Source organism: Ovis aries, chromosome 22, assembly GCF_016772045.2.
Source record: "Ovis aries strain OAR_USU_Benz2616 breed Rambouillet chromosome 22, ARS-UI_Ramb_v3.0, whole genome shotgun sequence".
In the NCBI taxonomy this organism is placed as follows: domain Eukaryota; kingdom Metazoa; phylum Chordata; class Mammalia; order Artiodactyla; family Bovidae; genus Ovis; species Ovis aries.
Genome location: NC_056075.1, coordinates 16,929,188 through 16,945,585, shown reverse-complemented (window position 1 = coordinate 16,945,585; position 16,398 = coordinate 16,929,188). Strand labels below are relative to the sequence as shown.

At 45.7% G+C, this 16,398-nt stretch overlaps 1 protein-coding gene and 1 long non-coding RNA gene across 3 annotated transcripts in view; one reads left to right on the top strand and one right to left on the bottom strand.

Moving 5' to 3' along the window:
• Window positions 1-10,397, top strand: part of ALDH18A1 (aldehyde dehydrogenase 18 family member A1) — a 40,704-nt gene extending 30,307 nt beyond the window's left edge. For both annotated transcript variants that reach the window (XM_027960486.3, XM_027960485.3), the window contains exons 13-18: window positions 1,016-1,153; window positions 3,349-3,544; window positions 3,648-3,769; window positions 5,658-5,844; window positions 7,106-7,201; window positions 9,359-10,397. In XM_027960486.3, coding sequence (XP_027816287.1) covers window positions 1,016-1,153; window positions 3,349-3,544; window positions 3,648-3,769; window positions 5,658-5,844; window positions 7,106-7,201; window positions 9,359-9,540 — 921 coding nt within the window. In that variant the 3' untranslated portion in view covers window positions 9,541-10,397. The remainder of the gene's footprint in view (window positions 1-1,015; window positions 1,154-3,348; window positions 3,545-3,647; window positions 3,770-5,657; window positions 5,845-7,105; window positions 7,202-9,358) is intronic.
• Window positions 8,032-11,581, bottom strand: LOC114110313 (uncharacterized). The gene is made up of 2 exons (XR_003586609.3): window positions 11,344-11,581; window positions 8,032-8,227 (listed from the first exon to the last, which is right to left on the bottom strand). It is a non-coding gene; the product is annotated as an uncharacterized LOC114110313 (long non-coding RNA).
• Between the last annotated feature and the right edge of the window lie 4,817 nt (window positions 11,582-16,398).

Below are 16,398 nucleotides of genomic sequence, written 5' to 3'. Positions count from 1 at the left end.
CCTTCTGTGCGCATATCTGTCTCGTGAAGAACCCCCAGAGATAACTGTCAGCTGGTAGAAACGGGTCCTAAGTTGCTGTGCAGGCCGTGTCCATGAAGTCTCTGCCACCTTTTATCCATACTAACGAATACTTCACTAGGAAAAAGTTTCCTCTTATCCAGTACACCTGTGATTTCTCACCAGGGATCTTAACCTTGGACGGCATCACGGAATCCATGAATCCTGAAAATTACATGCAGAATGCTCTTTCTGCATTTATCTGGGAAAAGTTGACATAATTTTTGTAAGTGGTTCATGAGCAACAAAAAACAAAAAAGGAGTAAGAATTATTATTCTGGAGATAAACATGTTCAAGCAAGTTTTATTTTGTAGTTTCTTTAGATACATTACAAGAGCCCAAAGATTTTCATTCATCCCTAGAGAATTCAGAAAATTCAGCTTCAGGCCTCATCAGATCAGTGTCATTAGCCCTTCACTCCCAGAGGGTAACTAACTCTCCTTCTAGATGGCCTGCTTTGTCCTGCCAGCAGTCTCTGCCACAGCTGTGCAGGGGCTCAGCACCAGGCATTAGAGCTCTCAGAGCAATGACAGGGCCACAGTAGGGTGTGACCAGAGATGCTGCATAGCCTCAGGTGCTGCTGAGTCAGGTGGAGTAACAGCTAAGTCAGGAGGCTCCTGAGCACCTGTTGCTGGAGTGGGTAGGGCCTGTGTGACCCTGGGCACTTGGGTTACTTTGTAATGGTGCTGAGGAAGCTGTATAGTACAGTTTCTCAAGATCTGTGCTTTGGCTCTGGGGTAAAGTCCCCAGCCCTGCCACTTACAAGCTGTGTGTCCTTGAGGAGTTACCAACCTCTCTGGGCTCCAGTGTCCTTGTCTGTAAAGCAGTGGATAAAGCAGATACTTAATTCACTGGAACATTGTAAAGATTAAACGGTAAACCATATAAAGTGATTAGCACAGTGCTTGGCACAGAAAATATGCTCAGTGTTTCACTGTATTCCTCTTTGATCTGCAGGTGGCAGCCTTGGCTATAGCAAGTGGTAATGGCTTGTTACTCAAAGGAGGGAAGGAGGCCTCACACAGCAACCGAATCCTTCACCTCCTGACCCAGGAGGCCCTCTCAATCCATGGAGTCAAGGAAGCTGTACAGCTGGTAGGTCCCTGGGAATGAGCTAGGTCAGGCCCAGAGGAGCCGGGCCAGGTCTTTGGGTGTTTGAAGCAAAGCTCAGGCTGCAGAAAAGGCCAAGCCACTTGTGTAGGCAGGCTTGACTGGAGGAGCAGCAGGTCCTGTGTGTCTGTGATGTTGGACAGTGCTGGTGCTGCCTTGGCCCAGGTTGGGGGGCTCATGAAGGTCCTCTCTCACAGCTGTGTTCTGGTACCATTGATTGACAGGAATCATTCTTGAGGTCATAGGCAGCAGGAATACCAGACCTAGAGTGTGAGGCCTGGGGCTCTGCTCACTGGCAGTGATTTAGGCCAGGTCTGATGAGATATGTTTTATGAAAGTTTGTCAGAAACCATGCAGCTTGTATGAGGTCCTGCTATTAACATTGTTATTGTTATGGCCATTATTTTAACAGCTGTGTCACTCTCCTCAACCATCCAGTGGAGGTTTTGAACTACTAGATCGTTTTATTGAGCACCTACTGTGGACACAGCACTTTCATCCATCATTTTATTTAATCCTCACAACAACCCTGTGAAAAGGATACCATTAATTATTAGGTCCATTTTATAGATGGAAGAAAAATAGGCTTATTGGTAAAATAACACCCCAGAATCAGAGTTGAGATTTGGACCCAAGCAGACTCCAGATCCTTCTCTTTTTCCCTTGAGGCCCACTCATGCGTACATTCTAGAATACTCTTGGCTGCTGGTGGGGAGAAGGGTTGGTGTATCTACAAACCTGCCTCATTGTGTGCTCCCCACCAAGAAGCTGGGCTATTCTTACAGCAACATAATGGATGGAAAGAGCACAGACTGTAGGGGTTTAGGTCTCGGCTGCACCATATCCTCATTTAATGTGACAGATTTCCTCCTTCTCCTTCCTGTTGGTGTGTAACGTATATAAAGAAGCGTAACGTATATAAGAAGTGTAACGTATATCTTATGTGATGTATATGTATGCTTAGTTGCTCTTTGTGACCCTGTGGACTGTACGTAACCCACCAGGCTCCTCTGTCTGTGGAATTATCCAGGCAAGAATACTGGAGCAGGTTGCCATTTCCTACGCCAGGGGATCTTCCCAACCCAAGGATCAAACCCATGTCTCTTGTGTCTCCTCCACTGGCAGGTGGTTTCTTTACCACTGAGCCACCTGGGAAACCCATATAACTGTGTCCATATATATATACACACGTGTATAAACCACCCCGACACAGAACATGGCCGACACCTGAAAGATTCCCTGTGCCCTTCCCCATCAGCATGCCCCCCTCCAACCATCAAACCATTGTTTTTTTTACTTCTTTCACATTCCATTTCTTTTGCCTATTCTTGAATTTCATGTAAATGAAATCATACAGAATGCACTCTTTCATCTGTATTTCTTTATTCATTATGTCCTCGAGATTCATTCTCATTGTTTCATCCAGCAGTAGTTTTCCTTTTTACTGTTGTGTAGTATTCCATTTATAAGCATGTACTACAGCTTATCCTTTCTTCTGTTGATGAACATCAGGGTTGTTTCCAGTTTGAAGTTGCTGTGAACCTTCTTGTAAACATATGTTTGTACTTCTGTTGTTAGTAACACAACCATATGGGGGGAAATTAAAAATCAAGGGAAGGGAAAAAATGCCCATAATCTTCAAGGTCTAACACAAGCACTTCAGTCAGTCCAGCCAGCATCCCGGGGTAGAGGTTGTCAGCCCAAGTCATGGAGAACCGTGACTCCTAGGAAGACCCAGCAGCGGGCATTAGGCTGTGATCAGGGAGCCAGAGGAGCAGCCCCTTCCCTTTGTCACCCTCACAGCCTGGCACACTCTGTATCTTCTTGAACTTCCAGAGATCACACTTTGTACCTCTTCTGTCATCTTTAAAAGTATCCATCCTGTGTTTTGGCTCGTTGTGGCCTAGCCTGTCTTCCCAACCAGACTCCTGAGTTATTTGAGGGCAGGGATCCTATCCTGCACGTTTTGTAATGTGGAGCACAGTACCTGATGTGTAGAGTTTAAGCATTTGCTGGACAACTTTTCAATTCCCATGATTCCTTGTTTTTGGAATAAGTTCTCACAGCATCAGACTTAGTTCTCAGGAGGTACAGGCATTTATCTGTGAAAGGGATGCTGCTACTTCCATAGTTTGTGTGATCAAAAGTCATCTTCATCTTTTTATTCTCTACCTCTTCAGGTGAATACCAGAGAAGAAGTAGAAGATCTTTGCCGCTTAGACAAAATGATAGATCTGATCATTCCACGAGGCTCTTCTCAGCTGGTTAGAGACATCCAGAAAGCTGCTAAGGGCATCCCAGTGATGGGGCACAGTGAAGGCATCTGCCACATGTACGTGGATTCAGAGGCCAGTGTCGACAAGGTCACCAGGCTAGGTGAGCTCGATCAGGTCCTATCTTACATGTGCAGAATAGTTCTCCTGTCCTCAGTGGTCCTGGTTCATGTTAATGGAAACAATTCTATATTCTCCTCTTTCAGTTAGAGACTCTAAATGTGAATATCCAGCTGCCTGTAATGCTTTAGAGACTCTGTTAATCCACCGAGACCTGCTGAGAACACCATTGTTTGACCAGATCATTGACATGCTGAGAGTGGAACAGGTAGGACAAGGCCATCACTTCCTGTCCTCACTCCCGAGATTTAGAAGCCTCTGGGATTAGACCAGGAGCGGCTGCCATTCCATTTAAGGCCATCTGAGAAGCAACGTTTTTGAGCATCTGCCATATACAAAGTTGTGTGCTGAGAACACAGAGTGAGTGAGACACGCCTGTGCCTCCAGAGGCTGGAAGAAACCCATACACAAATAGCTTCATTCCAAAGTGGAGTGTGTTCAGGGCTAAGAGGGTTCAGAGATAACGCCTATCACATGGCAGCCCACTGAATGGACTCTTTCCTGGCATAAAGTTTATGTTTCGGAACACACATTCCTGTTTGGGTTTGACTTGGAAAGACTATGCAGAAATGTTTTCAAGCCAAAAATTTACATATATCCTCCCCTCCACAAATGTCTTCAGTTGCCAATATTAATGTGCTTATTAGTACAGTGATTTTTAGGAGTGAGCAATTTGTATAATGCCTGCTCTGGATTATTTTCTTACCGTATCATTAAGATGATAAACAACCACAGTGCCAGTAAGTTTTGAATAAAAATGTATATTCCATCCTAAAATCCTAACTGCAAAGAAATAGACACTCTCCAGGAAAAATGGACAATGTTAAATTTTCTGTCAGGACGCATTTTAAGCTTTAATATCTGGTGTCCTGGCGTCCTTTCAGAACTGTGTGAACTGGCACAGCAGTAGAGAGAGTTACTGCTGGCCTTGGTTGCTTTGACCCTGAGCATGTGTCTCTTCCCTTCCATCATTTTGCTGGAAATGAAGGTTTCAGTCAGCTTACAGATATGGCATGGGAACCTGCAAGGACAGCTTAGAAAATGAAGATGTACCCCACAGATTACAAGGGAGTTAGGTCACATGACCACTTATGTTTAGGGCCTGACCTCACACTAGTGGCCTGTTTGAGCACTGGTGTGTGCCAGGCACCATGCTGGACTGGACTGGACAAGAGGAAAGCTCTCTTGTATCCAGGAATCAAACCTCCAGTTCTGATTCAGACAGACCCACAATGTCACCAGTCCTTCTCAGCATCGCCTGGACTTTCCTTAGTCAGAATGAGCCCGGGTGTGTACTTCTCAAAGCACCTTGTAATGCAGGAAGTAAAGCAGTGGGCACCTTGCACAGGGGTAGGGTTCCAGCCCCTGGGGAACCTGCTTGGATCCCAGGCCTGGAGGATGTGGGGCCCCAGATGGGAAACCATGCAGGACCTTGGGAGCAATAGGGACCAGACAAATGGGGCTTGTTGGTACTTGAGCCAGTGCTTGATCTTGAAGAATTGTGACTGCGTCCTCAGTGACCAGTCCTCAGGATCCTTAAATTTCTCTAGCCAGGAGCGGGGTTAGCCCCAAAATCTGGGCCTGAGCTGAACCTGGATATGGCGCCCAGCCTAACAAAGTCAGAAATCGAACAACTCACCACAGTTTGAAGTGGCTCCCAGCCAAGTACTGTTTTCCTCTAAAACACACCTAGGACTTCTCTGGCAGAGGAAGAGAAGTGTGTTTAGAGCATCTCCCTCTTTCCATCTGAGTCCAGTGCCTAAATCCCGCATGCAGGGGATTGGTATTTCTTTAGCCACGTGTTCATTTCCATAAAATGCCAGCAGTCAAGGGCTTATGAAACTTCCTTTAAATCCCTGCTCCGCTTTTACTGGGGGCCGTTGGTAGCAAGTGGCCGTCAGCATTTTCCAAAGCAGAGCATTCTGGAGGATGGAGGCTGCCTCTAAAAGGAAGCAGGAGCCGTTTTGGTGTCTAGGCCCCAGGATCCCTAGGCTCATCATCTCTAGACTCACCTTGCTGTTCGATCCAGAAGGAGGAGTATGCACTGCCTGTTTCTACTGGGTTTATGTCATTGCCCCCAACTTCCTCTGCCCCAGGTGAAGATTCATGCAGGCCCCAAGTTCGCTTCTTATCTGACCTTCAGCCCATCTGAAGTGAAGTCCCTCCGAACTGAGTATGGGGACCTGGAGCTGTGCATTGAAGTGGTGGACAGTGTGCAGGACGCCATCGACCACATCCACAAGTATGGCAGCTCACACACGGACGTCATCGTCACCGAAAACGGTCAGTGCGCACAGGCAACAGCACGCAGGGTCTGCCTTGTCTGCCTTGATCTCCAAGCTGGCCCTGCTCTGCTCAGCCCCTCTGGGCCTGCAGGAAAACACAGTCTCAGTGGGCTGCTGATAGTGCCCGGGGTTGGCGGCACTTGCTGGTTCACTGAGTGCTTGTATATCTGTTACCCTGTTGTGTTTCACAGTGGGAGGAAGCAGGGAAGAAGTAATTCGCTCCACTTTAAACAGGGCTCACCATGTGTCAGAGTCATCACCGTTTAACCCATGCAGCAGTCTTTCCAGATTGCTGAAATAAGCCCATTTTATAGCTGAGGAAGGGCTTCTCAGGTGGCACTAGTAGTAAAGAACCTGCCTGCCTGATGCAAGAGACGTAAGAGATGCAGGTTTGATCCCTGGGTCAGGGAAGATCCCCTGGAGGAAGGCATGGCAACCTATTCCAGTATTCTTGCCTGGAGAATCCCATGGACAGAGGAGCCTAACGGGCTACAGTCCATGGGGTCGCAGAGTTGGACACGACTGAAGTGACTTAGCACACATGCACACAGGTGAGGAAAACAAGGCTCCAGAGGTTAGGCAGAGAAGCAACTAGCATAGGGCAAAACCAGCTCTGCACAGTCACTCGTTCCTTCCCCATGTGATCACTGAAAGGCACGCCTGGGTGTCAGGCCCGGGAGGCTGACCTATGGTCAAGGAGAAGCCAGGGTGGCCCCTTAGGGAACTTCCAGTCAGTTTACTGAGGAATCAAAGCACCACCAGTGAGAACAGCTAGTGCTTACCAAGCGCTTGCCATCTGCTAGGTCTGGGACGAGTACTCCCCTGTAAGTTCATTATGTCCTCTCCGCAAGCTGGGAACGAGGTAATGGTGTCAGTCCTCGTTGACTTCAGGCATAGGTTCAGAGACCTGCCCACAGTGACCCAGCTGATGGGTGTGAAGTTGGAGTTGAGACTTAAGGATTTGGCTCGGAGCCTAGAAACAGATAGTGTAGACAGGCCATTGCCACACTGATGGTATGTCTACAGGGAGATCTGGATTCTAACCCAGTCTTTCCCATGTACCTACTGTTTCGGCAACATGACTAATGAAGTGGGTTTGCTTTCTTCCTGTTTTAGATATTCACAAGTCTGTATGTTTAATATTCAGGGAAGTACCCCAGGGGCCTGGGCCCTGACCTAGTCAGGCCCTGTTGAGTGGCTGGAAGCAGGGATAGTTTTCCCAGGCCATCCTAACTCAATTTCTTCTCATTATGCTGCAGAGAAGACAGCTGAGTTCTTTCTCCAACATGTGGACAGTGCCTGTGTGTTCTGGAATGCCAGCACTCGCTTCTCTGATGGCTACCGCTTTGGACTGGGTAAGAAAGAGTCTGGTCAGAGAGAAAGCAGTCCCTTCTGGATCACTTTGTGGATAGTGATCCACAAAGGAGCATAGTGAAGGTGGAGGAGACACCTGGCATTTACAGTCACAAATGTGGTCAGGATGATGGAGACAGACTGAGGGAAAGTGGGTTTATGAGAGAGAATGGTCACAGCTACCATGAACTGGTAGAAGTCCTGTGTTCTATGCACTTCACAGGTTAAGAAGGTAGGTACTTGTATTTCCTTTTTCATAGATGAGGATGCTAGGATTTAAAGAAATGAAGTAACTTGCCCAAAGTCACGCAGCTGGTGTTCAGACCCAGAGCTGCTTGAGTTCGGAGCCTGGCTCACTCCCTCCACGTTTGGCAGACCACAACATGTCTGCATGCATGGGCTGTGACAGGCGTGCATCCAAGGTCCCCTGAGGCCACTGCCGCTGCGGGCTTACTCCTTCAGAGAGACACATCCAGGTTGCCTTAGAGAGAGGAATCCCCCCAAGGATAGGACAGAGGAAGTCCTTACTACTACCTGTGCTGGGCTGAAGCATCAGCATCAGAGAGGTTGACTTCTAAAACAGACTTTGAAATACAAAGCTTTGGAAAGGCACCCTCCCCCTTTCCGTCATTACTAGTAAAATCTCCATTCCCCCAGTAGTATAAGGATTTTTCAGACAGTCTCTGATTTTCAGGGGTACCCTTATACAAAGCTCCAGTAAGGCATTTATGGCACATCTGACAATTATTTCAGCTACTTAAAACATTTTAACTCCTCTGAACATTTGAATAAAGAACTGCCTAGAGGAATTATGAAACGTTGTTAAAGGGAATTTTGCTTAGTTATTCTTAGTCATTGGGCTCTTTATTTTTAATTCCCATGTTTTTAAAGAAGAAATAACACACTTGTAAGGGCTGAGGTTCCCAGCATTCAAGTGAAGGTCCAAGATGGGGGAGGAGCAAAGACCACTGCCTTGTCTTCCCGTCAGTCACTCAGAGCAAAAGCTCAGGCTCCGGTTGAGTAAATTCCTGTGAAATGCACGAATAATAGTGTCAGATAATATATACTGAGCATTTACTAGACTTCCAGCACCATGCATAAGTACATCACATGCATTATCTCAGTTCTGCATAATGGATTCTATTATTTTCCTGCTTTGCAAAAGAAAAAACTGAAGCAAGAGATGGTTAGGCAGTATGCCCAAAGTCATGTGTTCTCTATGCTGTTAAACCAGAGTTTGAAGCCAGTGGTTAGTCTCCTTGCCAACCACTGCACCAGGCACCTCTTTGCTGCCTGCAGCACCGCTCCACTGCTGTCCACTAGCTGGCTGCTTCTCATTGTTCAGGTTTCAGCCAAAGACAACTCTTCAGGGAGGCTCCCCCTGACCACCCTGTCCCAGGTGCTGCCACTCTGCCAGTCTCTATCCCAGCATCCACTGCACCCCATCACCACATGCAATTATTTGCTGAGGTGTTCTCTTGGCTGCCTTGCCTACAAGAATGCAAGCTCCATGAATTGCATCAATTATTCACATACTTTATCCCCAAGGCCTAGCCCAGTGCCTGCTCAGTAAAGTTGGGATGAGTAGGGGAGCTCTGCCTCCACTGCACACGGTGCAGAACACCACGCCAGACCCAGAAAAAGCCTCGATGCCCCATGTCTGAGGCTGGAGCCGGAGGGAGGGAAAGGAACAGTATCCTTTCCTGTATTCAGTCACTGTCTTATGAGCACCTACCAGCTGAGCATTCTGGGGAATATCTAGAGCATATCCCTTACTATCTAGGGTTTGAAGGATACTTGGGTAGATAAAACCTCTGTACATTGTTGTACACGTCAAACAATGCCCAGAGATCAGATAATGGTATACAATCCAGACAGATGTCAGAGACAGCACTTGTAGAATTGTCAAAATGCGCTGCAAATAAAATATGAAAGAGACACCCATAGAGTCTGTTTCATTAGAAGAAGGGGCCTGACCATGATTTACAGTGAGCAGAGAACATGTTTATGGGGAGAGTGGAAGTCAGGCCAACCTAGGGAGGGTAGGTCAGGAGCGGAAAGGGAGAGGGTGCCAAGTGAGGAGAAGGAAGAAATGGCCTGGTGGGTAGACAGGAAGCAGTCTGGGCAAAGCTGCTTCCTCAATCCTTGCTTTCCTGCAGGAGCTGAAGTGGGAATAAGTACATCTCGGATCCACGCCCGGGGGCCAGTGGGACTAGAAGGACTACTGACTACCAAGTGGCTGCTGCGAGGGCAGGACCACGTGGTCTCGGACTTCTCAGAGCACGGAAGTTTAAAGTACCTTCATGAGAACCTCCCTATTCCTCAGCGAAACACCAACTGAGAGCCTTCAGAGGAGAGCTGGGCATGTTCTGAGGGGTCTTCACAGTGAAGCTCATCTCAAGCATCTCGGGGTGAGCCCGGTTGTCTCCCACCTCCTGGTAGGACCTGCCTGTTGGAAAGTGCACCTCCATGCTTCTGGGCTGTGTGGCAGGATCAGTCTAGGCTAAGGACTTACGTTCCAGCCCCCCCTTCTCTTTTTTTCTTTTCTCTTTAAGTTAGAAAATAATTGCTCTAGATAGGGATTTTGCATAATTGCTACAGAGAGGGACTTTGCTTCACATAGTGCAATTCCTTTTGATGATAAAAATAGAAAGGTGCGGTTTTCCCACATAAAAGGCAATGGAAAAATCACAGTTGCTTTTTACCTTTTATCACCTCAATGAGGTAGAGTCTCTCTTGGCATGTGGTTGTTACAAGAGCCAGTCGTACCTGACAAGTCTCTCCACATTTCATTTCTTTCACATTCTTGGTCTTCAAAAATGAGAGATTTGGAATTTGGAGAGGGGCAGTTCTTACTAGCATTTTCATCAGAAACAGTCACAGAGATGGACTGAATCGTTTGTACTGGGCAGGTTGGCCTTCTGTATTTATTTGCAGAGTGGATATAAAAAGCTTTCTAGCTGCTTGGTAGCCTCTCCGGATCCAGAGCTCAGCCCTACTTGTGACGCAGTTGGAGCCAAAGCTGTGGATGGGAGGTGCAAGTTTGAGGATGAAGTACCTGCCGCCATAATGCTTGAAATTTTTATATGAGTTATTTTGTCATCCTGTCCTTTCTCTCCAAAACAAAAAATTAGAGAATTATTTTAATACTTTGGATTCTTCCCCCCTTTTTGAGAAATAAAGTTCTTATGAAAAGCCTGTGTGCACTATTTAAGTTCTGTCACTCCGTGCTGCCCTCGTCCTCGCCCCGCCTTGTGCTCTCACACCCTGCTCTGACACAGCCTCTTCTCTGAACATTGATTGGCCTCAGCGGTGTCAGGTGTTGGTGGGAGCAGCACAGGCAGATCCCCACGGCGGGGGGGGTGGGGTGGGGGGGGACTTAGCCTGAGGGGAGGGAAACGAGAGATGAAGCCCCAGGACCCTAGGGACTGAAAACATGGAGATGGTCTGAGGTTGAGCGTGCTGTCCTTGGGCCGGGTCTGCACAGCCTTAGGGTCGCCTGCTTCCTTGACAGCTCTGAGCTCTCCCTCCTTCCATCCTGTTCTTAACGCCCTTGGTGCCTGATAGTCTGCAGTTGAAAGATTTCTTCTCTCATGGGGGCCCTCCCAAAGAAATAAGCATTCACTTACATGTTTCTTCTTATCCTCTGAGGATGTTTTATGAGCACAAGAATTATGGTGTCACGGGGAGCATGTTCCCAGGCTGGCTCCAGATGCTACCTCTCATCCCGACCCTTACATGGTCGGCCACGTTACCCTGCCTGCCCTGCCCCCCTGAGTGGGGAGTTCTGGCATAGCTTGCCTGAAAAGGCAATAAACATAGCTGCCTGAAACTGTATGGCAAGTACCACAATCAGCTCCCAACCAGACAACAAATGCCCCTGGAATCAAAAATAGAAAGTGACCCAAGAAGGCCAGACCCTTGGGGAAGACTCCACTGAAGAGGCAGGCCTGGAACTGGGCCCTGAGAAAGACAAGTTGTAGGGTAAGGAGAGGCCAGAGCGTTCAGGCAGGGACTGGGGAAGCAAAAGCTGGAGAGGGGATGAAATGCAAGTCAGAGAGCAATGACTATACAAATTTGGAGCTGAAGTTCATGTGGGTAGACATGATAGTACATCCCAGACAGCTGGGAGGTGTAACCTTACCCTTCTTAGGGCCTGGATCGGGGCTGAGTTTAGTGCAGGAGGTGCAGCTGAAGTTCAGTCATCCATGAGTCCATGCTCCCTGTGCAACCACAGGGAGCCTCCTTAGTCCATTTCTGCAGAGACTGTGGACCGTCAGAATTCTCTCCTCTTCCCTCAGAAGCAAAGCAGTTCCCCAAAGAAGACCAGGGAGCAGCCGGAGCTTCACCAGTTCTCCCACACAGACGGTCTTCCAGCCCTTGGCTAGTCCTTGCTCTGGGAAGCCAGCTTTCTATTCCAAAATCCTTTCTGTGGTCCTACCCTCCTACTTCCCTTTCTTGGCTACCAACTTCTGGCAACACAAGCTGCTGAGCAAACCAATCCTGAAGTTCCCACCTCCCCACTGAGGGGTGAAAAGCCCTCAACAAATGTGTTTACTTGGCTTTAGGTTTTCTATTATTTAGAAATAATGATAACAAAGGTAGTTATAATAGTAATAAAAATAATGTCTGACAATATAGTCATACATCATGGGGGCATTTACAAAGTTATTAATTTTCTTATGGAAAGAAAATTGGGCAGCCAAAGACTGGATTCTTAAGGGTACTATTTGCTCTATATCCTTTATTTTATGAAACCATCTCTCCCTTATTTTGCAGTAACCTTGCTGAGTTCCTGTGATTCAAGGGGCATGGTTGGGGGGGGGGGGGCATCTGCCCCTGATAAGCCACCTGGTGAGCCTGTCTTTAGATTCCCTACTATCCATGATGAACAGTGCGCCCAGGTGCTGACTGACCACCTGGTGACGTGGACTACCTGGGCAGAGTTATGGAGGTGGAGGGGGGACTTCTCTGAGATCCATGGATCATTCGGGGCATTAGCAGCCTAAACTGACTATATGTCGTTGCTGACTCCAACTCCTCTCCTAACCAGCGTCTTCATTCTTGCCTAGCCATGGACATAAACATGCCTCGGAGTCTGCTGAAGTGGAAGGTGGGGTTAATGTTACAGTGTCTTTTCTGCTGGTGTTTCTGGCAATCAATGAAGACCTTTGTAACTGCTCTTTTGGCAGCACTCATGCTTTAGTGAGAATGAGAGGTAAAACTTCATTCAATATTCAGTGAGCACCAATTGTGTGTTGTCTGCTGAGTATAAGAGACATTCCCCCATCCAGTGGTTCAACGCTTAACCTCAGCGTACTGCTCTACCCCCAATAATGCTTAACTACCAATCTCTGCAAGCTGTCTTACCCCCATTCCTAGGAGAAACCCTTTAGCCAATAGGAAGATACCAGACTGGACAGATTTGCTCTGGACTGTAGGGGAGGCGAGTTCCCTACCACTTCGGAGAAAAGACACCTGATTCTGGGTTCCAGCTGGCCCCAAGAATGCTCTGACACTAGAGGGCAATCAGGGTCCACAGACCTAAGGAGGTCTGTCCTCAGGTCTGGATGAGCTGCACTCTACCAGCATCCTCAGACTATCCAGCTGGAGAAGAAGTGCTGCACAGCCCAGTGACTTCCAGAAATCCGTCTACTTAGAAGATAAGAACATGGGCTTCAGGTGATAAGAAGCAGAACGGAGTTTGGGCCTTGATTGCACCACCTGCTAGCTGTTTGAGGTGGGAAAAGTGTCTGAATTTTGATAACACTTATCCGTAAGTGGGCTTTGTGAAATTATATATAAAGCACTCAGCGCAATGGCCAGCCTACAGTAAACTGTCAGTACTGTTAGCTGTGTTATTCATTTTGTTCTAGCTTTCACTTAGTTCTGGACATTTCTATTTTAAGTCCAAACAGCTCTTCCTAGGAAATGAAGTGGGGAACACTCTTGGGAGATAGTCTAGTACTTAACAGGCACTATAGCAAGAGTCTTACAGATGATTCCACAGCAATCTGAATGAATTATCTCTCTTTTCTAGGCTCGGAAACCGAGGCTCAGAGAGGTGAAAGTCGCTAGCCATGTCCAACCCTCCGATCCCGTGGACTATACAGTCTATGGAATTCTCCAGGCCAGAATATTGGAGTGGGTAGCCTTTTCTTTCTCCAGGGGATCCTCCCAACCCAGGGATCGAACCCAGGTCCCCCACACTGCAGGCAGATTCTTTACCAGCTGAGCCACAAGGAAAGCCTTTGATAGTCTGAGTAAATTCCCAGGTCACACAGTTAGGAAGTGGCAGAACCTAGATTAGAACCAGATAAGTGGGCTTCAAAGCTCTTCACCACCACAGCAGGCCACAGTAGTAGTGTTTTCCTAGAAGTTCCCATACCTTAGCCCAAGGCAGGTTGTAAGGCGGAAGAAGGAGGTTGCCATAGCTACTAACTAGACCCCTTTTCAAGTAATCAGATCCTAGGTCTGCTCCAGTTTTGCAAGAGGAGATGCTTGTCTGGAAACTCTCCTCAACACCTGGCCCTGGAGGGAGCCGACTGCACCTGAATTATTTAGAAAGTCCCTAGACATTTGATATAATGAGCAGGTGTGGATGCTTCTCCAACTTTACCCCAAACATGCCTTTACTGACCCTCTCCGCCTCCCCTAGTTGCCTATGAGAGAAAAAAGAAGCATCAGCCTTCCCACATTGTGTTTGTCTACCTCCTTCATTCTCTATCCTGAAAATTTTCCATAAGAAGTAGGCTATTTTCCTTGAAAATCTCAAACTACTGTTGGTTTGAGTTGAAATTCATATAACTAGAACCCTAACTAGTCAATGGATAAGTTGTCTTTTTCTGCTGATACACACACAGTGCGTTTTCCTTTATCCTAAAGTTGTACAAGTCAAACCAAAAGACTGAATTTGAATAAATGGGAAAAAAAACCCAGGTAACAAAAATATTCATACTATGGATTTCAATCACATAAAAAAACTATACTTAGAAAAAAGACTGGAAGGAAATATAAAGTGGCACTTGGCCTATAGTTTTTACACCATGTTAGCATATGGAATAACATGATGGCAGTTATTAATGAATTCAATGATTCCGGTAATAGGGTGCACTCCCCACTCATACATCCTTATGTACCCCTCACATGCACCTCTTACCTAGACCATCCATCCATCATCCGTCTATCGCTTCCGTTCTCTCATTTCTTATTCATAGGCCAGGAGTGAGGTCACTGTGCAGCCTGAAATTGTCCTGGTGAAGAATTGCTTCCAAGTTTGTTCCTGATCCTCTGTATCTAATCTATAACTCTGTGTTGTTTTCGATATCTTTTGTGGTAACCCAGTTAGATTTTAATGTGAAATTAAGCTGAAACCATTGACTCAATATTTTAAGTCTCTATCTCTTTACAGTGAGCTATTTGAAAACAATTAGCCATTAAAAACCTTGTTTGTAAAGAATATTGATTGACATGGGGAAGAGGCTCACTACAAAATGTTGAAGAAAAAACTTGTCTATACCTCCATATCCATAGTTCCTCCACATCCACAGATTCAACCAACCATAGACCACGTAGTATTGTAGTATTTACTGTTGAAAAACACCTGTGTATAAGTGATCCTGCACAATTCAAATCCATGTTGTCGGAAGGTTGACTGTAGTTATTCTAGGTCCATATCTATAGTATTTTATCTCTGATAAAAAAATATTTGAAGCACATATGGCAAAATGTTAACATTTGGTCTTGATGCTGGTTAGTAATATAACAGTGATAACCGTTACATTACTCTCTCTGAATTCTTTCACAATTAAAAAAGAACAGTGAAAAGATATTTATTGTTCATATTGACATCTTAACCCAGTTATTTTATCAGATTTTCTGATATCCCTATTATAATGTCTGGAATAATGTAGGTAAATAATAAGTATTTTCTTTTAAAAAATAAAATAAGAAAAACTTGGCTTTAAAGAGGATAGTTAAAATTTCCCAATTAGGAAAAAGACTGGAAGAAAATGTATCAAAATATTATGAATGATTCTTTTTTATTTTTATTGAAATATAGTTGATTTACAGTGTCATATTAGTTTCAGGTATACAGCAAAGTGATTCAGCTTTATATATATATATATAGTCTTTTAGATTATTTTCCATCATAGGTCATTAGAAGGTACTGACTATAGTTCCCTGTGCCATAAAGTAGGTCCTTGTTGGTTATCTATTTTACATATAGTACTGTATGTTTTAATCCCAAACTCCTAATTTACCCCTTCCCCCTCTTTTTCTCTCCATAAATTTGATTTTTATGTCTGTGAGTCTATTTCTGTTCTTTAAGTTCATCTGTGTCATATTTTAGATTCCGCATATAAATGATTGATTTGTCTTTCTCTGACTTGCTTCACCTAGTATGATAATCTCTAGATCCATCCATGCTGCTGCAAATATCAGTATTTCATTCTTTTTGATGGATAAGTAATATTCCACTATGCATATATACCACATCCTCTTTATCCATTCATATGTTGATGGACATTTAGGTTGTTCTCATGCCTTTAGCTATTGTAAATAGTGCTTCTGTGAACATTGGGGTGCATTTATCTTTTCAAATTGGAGTTTCCTCTGGATATATGGCCAGGAGTGGGATTACTGGATCATATGGCAACTTGAGTTTTTTAAGAAACCTCCATACTGTTCTCCATAGTGGCTGCACCAATTTACATTCCCACCAACAATGTAGAAGGGCTCCTTTCTCTCCACACTTTCTATTGTGAGTGATTCTTGCTGAGTTGCTGTTTTCATTGTTCAGTCACTCAGTCATGTCCAACTCTTTGCAACCCCATGGACTGCAGCATGCCAGGCATCCCTGTCCTTCACTGGGGCTAATAGTGAGTTTTACTCATCATTATACTTTTCCGTTTTCCAAAGTTTCTATTTTCCTACTTGAAATATTTTTAGAACATTTTTCTTGTTTTCATAGCTACTAATATTTATTCCTGTGGGAAATTAGTGGTATGATGGCAAATAAAATTTATGATAACAGTCTTTTAACTCTGCTGCTGCTGCTGCTAAGTCACTTCAGTCGTGTCCAACTCTGTGCGACCTCATAGACGGTAGCCCACCAGGCTCCTCTGTCCCTGGGATTCTCCAGGCTTTTTTTCCCATCCCATCCCACATTGTAGTCTGTCTGTTGGAGAAAAGAAAT